Consider the following 6,234-nt stretch of genomic DNA (forward strand, 5'->3'; position numbering starts at 1 on the left):
AATTCCCTAGTACATATATTTGCATAAAAAATATACTTTTGGCTCTAAAATTAATATACTTGGCCCCTCTCTCCCAAACAATTTACAAGCTAACCCATAAAACAAAAATGAAAAAAAATTATCAAATTATCCCTTGTCTACATTTAGTTAAACATTTGTACAATTTACAGATCCAAACACAAGGAGAATCTACAAAATAATTCACATATTCAGATAATAAAAAAAAATATTCTTTGGACATGGTCTAAGTTAAAAAAAAAAATATATATATATATATATATATATATAACAAATCAATTATAAATCTTAGCAAAACAAATCACAAAAACCCAATAACCTCTATCCAATTTCTATCTCTCATTTGAGAGCTTTTTGTCCCTCTCAAGTAACTCCACCCCATAGTTACAGAAACAACTCCTATGCTGCTAATTACTCCATCCACACACCAATTAGTGTCACCAGCAACTTGGATTAGTTGGTGTCTTTAACTCAATCCATGAAAAAAATTTATTTTTTTAAAGATCTACTGCTCACTTGGATTAGTTGGTGTCTTTTAAAAATTTACTTTAACGATGCATTATTAGCATTAATTTATTCTTGATTATAATATCTATTATTGATTTTTTTTTTTTAAAAAGAAAAAATACAAAAAAATTAAAAATTAATGCTAATAATACATCGTTGTCAACCTTTAGTATTAATATTCTAACTTTTTAAAATTCTTGAACAAAGAACTTTGGCCTCCTTAAGTTTGAATCCTGGTTCCGTCCCTGAATTCAGTCGAACAACAAAAGTTCTATACACATAGCTGATCAATGTAATCAAGTTATCATGCTAGATAACATTAAATCTCCTAAGCCAATCAAGCAGGGAGTGCGAAGTTAAGTCTCCTCAACCACACCGAGTGAAGCACCATGTGAAGGACATCAAATGGCTTAGCCGGCCGGTTTAGCACAAAATGCCTTTGCACTTTTATTACATTCTTTTGTAATTTCTTGTACTTCTCATGGGGAATCCCTAGCAAAATCTTCTTAATTTCTCGAATCTTTTCCACTGGAATTTGTACTGAAAATCGACCCCAATTGAGGACATCACTAAATGGTAAATGATAACTATCAGAAATTATAACTGGAACACACCCTTTGTATATTGCTTCCACAACTCTAGGACTTGCCACTTCGAATCCACTAGGACACAAACAATACTTAGTTTGGGTCATTATTTTGGTGTAATTCGGGCCTTGAGGAAGGTACTCATGGACCTGTACATCACTGTCTTTGTCTTTCCAATTCTTGAGTAAGATTTCACGAATGTCTCCATGAGCCTGACCACCAAAGAAGGCGAGGATTGGGCGGTTGTTTGGGCCGTGGCCCTGAAGAAGTGGGCCAAGTATTCCATTAGGTATGTAAATTTCAGGAATTGAGATGTCTCTAATGGGCTGAAATCCTTCAGAGGTGTTAGCATTACAATGGGCCCTAATTAAATTCTCGAAGAGTTCATGGTTGGCAACTGAGATATCTGGTCCCTGTATTATGAAAACATATAAGAATATAAATATTAGAAAACATTGCTTAACTGACAAGCTGGCCAATATGAGGATTCTTGAACTTAGAATATTAAGTGACTTTATTCTCAAAAAAAGAAAGAAAAAGAATATTAAGTGACTTAGTATAAAAATATAATAACTTCGTTTATACAATTTGCTAATGGTTTGATGCAATAATAATAATATAAATTTCATCAAAATAATAATAATAATAATAATATAAATTTTTTGCCATGCATTTAATTGTCTTTTTATGTATTTTTCAAGAAATTATGAAAGCCCTGTATAAGTAGAATTTATATTGTTTCTGGCTTGAAAGTGTTAGACCACAACTTAGTCTTATGTAAATTTAGCAAATCCAACAAATAATTTTAGTCAGACCTAAAAAAAATTCCAAGCCGATTTCAAAAGAAATTAATCATGTACATTTTTTTTTCCATTTAAGTAAAGAGACACTTAAAGGCATTTTCAAACAAAATTACTTTTTTTATTAGAAACAACACATACATATAAGGGAGAGGGAAAAATGTTCTAATATAAAGGCACATTACAACTCCACTCAAAGACATTTTCAAACAAATTTACTTAATTAGGCTAAAATGTTTACTCAAAATTATGCCAAAAACTACTTACTCAACAAAGTTAATTATAGTGGCCATTGAAATTCAATAAATATTGTGGAAGAACTCATTAATCCATGTCTCACAAATTTTTTAAAATTTTTGAAAAAATGCTATGTTCACAATATTTTCACAACAAATTTTAAGTGTCAGGTTGTTATTAGTTGTTACAAGTAGGTAAAAAAGTAATTTAAGTTGTAAATTCAAATTAAAATCAATAATAAGTTAATAACTTTCCATCTATAATTTACTATAAAAATTTTGTGAAAATTTTGTGGACGTAACGTTTCTCAAATTTTTGTGCTTAAAAATCATCCAAATGAAAACCTCAAACTCATCAGCCCCTCCTTACACATTTTTCTTCCCCAACAAAAAACCACACTTGTCTCTCTTTGGCTTTCACACCAAAAACACTCGACTTACCATGACCTTAATTACTAACAAATTAATCTATACACACGAAGATTGATTTATGAGTAATTTATTTGTTCCATTCTTTCCTTTTCTTTGCCTCACATGGGTTATCATTTATTTCCTCCTTTTCTTTATACGACTTCACATGGCTTAATTAAAACTTGATGAAATATTAATTCTAATAAGTCCACATGGGGAGTATTAATCAATATCATGGGGTTGAACCCACGGCCACGGGACACGGACACCCCATAGAAAATATGGTCAACTCACATAGCTTTAGCCCTTTGACAAGTGTAACTCAAATAGCTTTAGCATGTTTATATTTTGACTTTACAAACTACAAAACAAGTCTTGCTTCTTGGGAAAAGTAATAGTAATAGATACTACAACTCATCATATTTTTAAAAAGAGTAATTTTAAAGTATAAAAAATAAAAATTCACAATTGCAGACCATTTATGTGTACCTAGATTTATTGTTTTAAAAATTAACTTCCTCCTAGGATACCAAAATTAACTAATAATGCAGTACGATTACAACGGAAAGTACGTACCCAATCGTGACATGAAAGCATGAAATGATCAGCACCATTGCTTCTGTTCCAGTAAGGGTGCTTATTTGCAACGACCTTAACGTAGTCCATCACAATCTTTTGCAGACGATCACGATAGAAGTCTGCGTCTGTGGTGATAGGCATATAAACATAATCAACAATATTGGTTACGCTAATGGGCATGAAAAATACGTGTGCCTCTTCAGGATTGCAAGCCCTGAAGGGACTTTTATAGCTTTCTATTTCATCTATGAATTGCCCTTCTATGGCGTACGCGTCCTTCAATGGTCCACTGTGGACTAAAGGTTGCTCTCCTTCTCCATAGGTCCACACCTTGAACCTCTTCATCATCTCTATGTGGCTCCTGATCGATTACATAATATACCAACAAGAATTTTGTTACTCATCCATAATTTTGTTACTGTGCTTTATTTATTACAAATGTTATACAAATTGATGTGTATTAACTTTTAAACATAAAACAAAAATATATTTAAAAAATTTGTTTATGAAAAATATTCAATTTACTACTAATTTTATTACAAAGACTTAAAAATGGTGTGGCAATGAATATGCTTGTTGAGATTTCAACAACATAATAAATAAATGTTTCTCAACATAATAAAAAAAAATGTTTCAAATTTTTATTTATTTATTTATTTTTTTGTGCTTGATGACACATTAATTTATAAGCTTATGGAACCAAATTTGTAATATCTATATACAATCACTCATTATTGATTTATTATGTTGTAAACGTAAGATCAATCACATTTATTGCAACATTAATTTATTATAATGATTTTAGAGTAAAATTTGTACTAAATTTAACATTTTTCAAATCGTTAATACTAGCAAACAGTAATAAAGGAAGTTCTGAAATTTTCAAACTTAACTGATGAAAAGCATATGGATTTCTGTAAATGGAACCTCTAGGGATAAAGGTCTCTTTCTTCTTGGACATATATCTTCTTGTCCGAATTGCTTCACGTATCGCGGCCCTTGCTTTAGCTAAACCTACTTCAATTGTCTTTAAGCTATTTTTCTTCAGGTCATAGAATATACATTAACAAAAATAAAAAATAAATTAAATTTCAAAGTACAGCTAGCAATGATTAAACAACGAGCAATATCAATCATGAAATTTAAACAAAAAGTTAGCAAAATTTAGATGTTTCTTACTTTGATATTACCAGCCTTATATGTATTGCAATTGGTTGAAAGAAACACATCTTGGGATACTTGCTGTGGATTTGTGTGGTGGCTTTTTCTAAGATAGGAAGAAGAAAAGAGAGTGGAATAGTCTAAGTTTAAGGAAGAGGAAAAAAAGAGGAAGAAAAGAATTAGAGAAAATGGAATAAATACAAAAGATATGGAGCAGCTAAAGCCTGCCATGGCTTCAGTTTTTTTTCTTCTTTGTCTCACTCTTATGTAGGGTTTTCTTATCAAGAGAGATGAAGATATATGTGAAAGACCACATATAGGCTGTAAGAGATCGAAGTTGCATTAATGTTGCAAGCTTTAGTTTAGTTTGCCAACATTTGCTAAATCAAAATTTATATGGGGAAGTGTTTGACTAGTGAAAGGCCATTAGCATGGTCATGTGATTTACATTTAATTACATTTGAAATAAAGATCGGTCGTTGATATCGATACTCATTGTATTTAACTATGTTTTTTTTGAGGGATATTTAACTATGTTGATAATTGAGTAAATTCGCAGCAAATTAATGCCATGGCGACAAAACCAAAAAAACGAATTTCAGCCACGAGTACGGGTGCTACTTCTGGTAGAATAGAAAGTCTTGGTAAAACCTGTTGTAAAATAGCGAAAGCAGAAGCTCAAATTCAATCAAATATTAGGAATCAAAAAAATTTTACTATATCAAATTTGGAAATTTGGGGTAATACAAATTAGTATAAAGACACTCTTATAAATCTAAATCTCAAATACATCAAAATAGCTCTTTCTTATAAATCCAAAACCAAGGGGCAATAAAACCTCTTTCACTATTTTAAATTGCAACCCACAAATTAATATCAAAGAATCAAACTATAAGAGGGCATGCCGAATAGAGAGCTTCTTTCACACACTTACGCCAAAGTCAGTTTCCAAATTGTCATAGGAGGAGTTTTAAACCCAAAAAAAAAAAAAAATCTTATTTCAAATAAAATTTTAAATCAAATAGAGACAAGACTTATATAATTGATAGTAACCAAAAAGAATAAAAATTCCTCTTTTTTTTTTTAATCCAAAACCAACAAGGAGTCAAACTCCTTGATTCAAGCCATATGTCTACAAAACCATGCCAATGTTAACCCCACAAGCATATGATCTCGCATGATGGTTGGCTTTACAACCACTCTAAGGAAACCTTATTATATATACCAGAGTTCATGAATCAAGTAACAGCTAAGAAAATTTCCACAGTGAACTTTCTTTAGTACTAGGAGCCTATAAGATATTGACTTAGTCAAAATCAGTAATCTAAACATGGACGCTACCATGTGTTATCATCGTTGCTCAATGTAAATAAGGGGTATTTGGTACGCTATTTCAAAAGAAATCATATGTTTTTAAATAACATTACACGTATTTTCATATACTTTTTCACCCACACATATTCTCATAAATATTTTCAAATAACAAAACACATGTTTTTAAGTGCACGCACTAAACACTTCCTAAGCTTTTGAGTTTTGACTTTCACATGTAATTGATAATTAATTGTCTATATCTCCTTGAGCAGTGAGCAAAGGTGACTGAGATTATGGCTTAAAAACTTTAAAATGCCTCAGCTGGTCGGTTCAGCATTTGCTCTTTTGTCACCTTTTCTCTGTATCATTTCTTTGGTTATAAACTGAGCTTATGGCTTAAAAAGGGCCAAAAATTCCGTCAAGAACGGCATTTGTTTTTTCAATCAAACCCCTAGTGATTCGTGAAGAGGGAAATTCTAATGCAAAAAATCCGCTAAGGTATTTCTCCCACTTAATTTAGAAATCTTGTTCGGATCCCCATTGGTCTATCAAATACTATAATAGAGTTATTTCTAATTACTTCACAATTGTGTTGTAAATCATACTTATAGGGAGGCAAAT

The 6,234-nt window shown here is 31.1% G+C and overlaps 1 protein-coding gene across 1 annotated transcript; it reads right to left on the reverse strand.

The window, feature by feature from the left end:
* Positions 1-690: 690 nt before the first annotated feature.
* Positions 691-4,646, reverse strand: LOC126715466 (probable glycosyltransferase At3g42180). The gene is made up of 4 exons (XM_050416066.1): positions 4,318-4,646; positions 4,032-4,180; positions 3,136-3,499; positions 691-1,525 (listed from the first exon to the last, which is right to left on the reverse strand). The coding sequence occupies exons 1-4, from the start codon at positions 4,528-4,530 to the stop codon at positions 863-865; spliced, it is 1,389 nt and encodes a 462-aa protein (XP_050272023.1). The 5' UTR covers positions 4,531-4,646; the 3' UTR covers positions 691-862.
* Positions 4,647-6,234: the final 1,588 nt, after the last annotated feature.

Source organism: Quercus robur, chromosome 2 (assembly GCF_932294415.1).
Source record: "Quercus robur chromosome 2, dhQueRobu3.1, whole genome shotgun sequence".
Classification (NCBI taxonomy): domain Eukaryota; kingdom Viridiplantae; phylum Streptophyta; class Magnoliopsida; order Fagales; family Fagaceae; genus Quercus; species Quercus robur.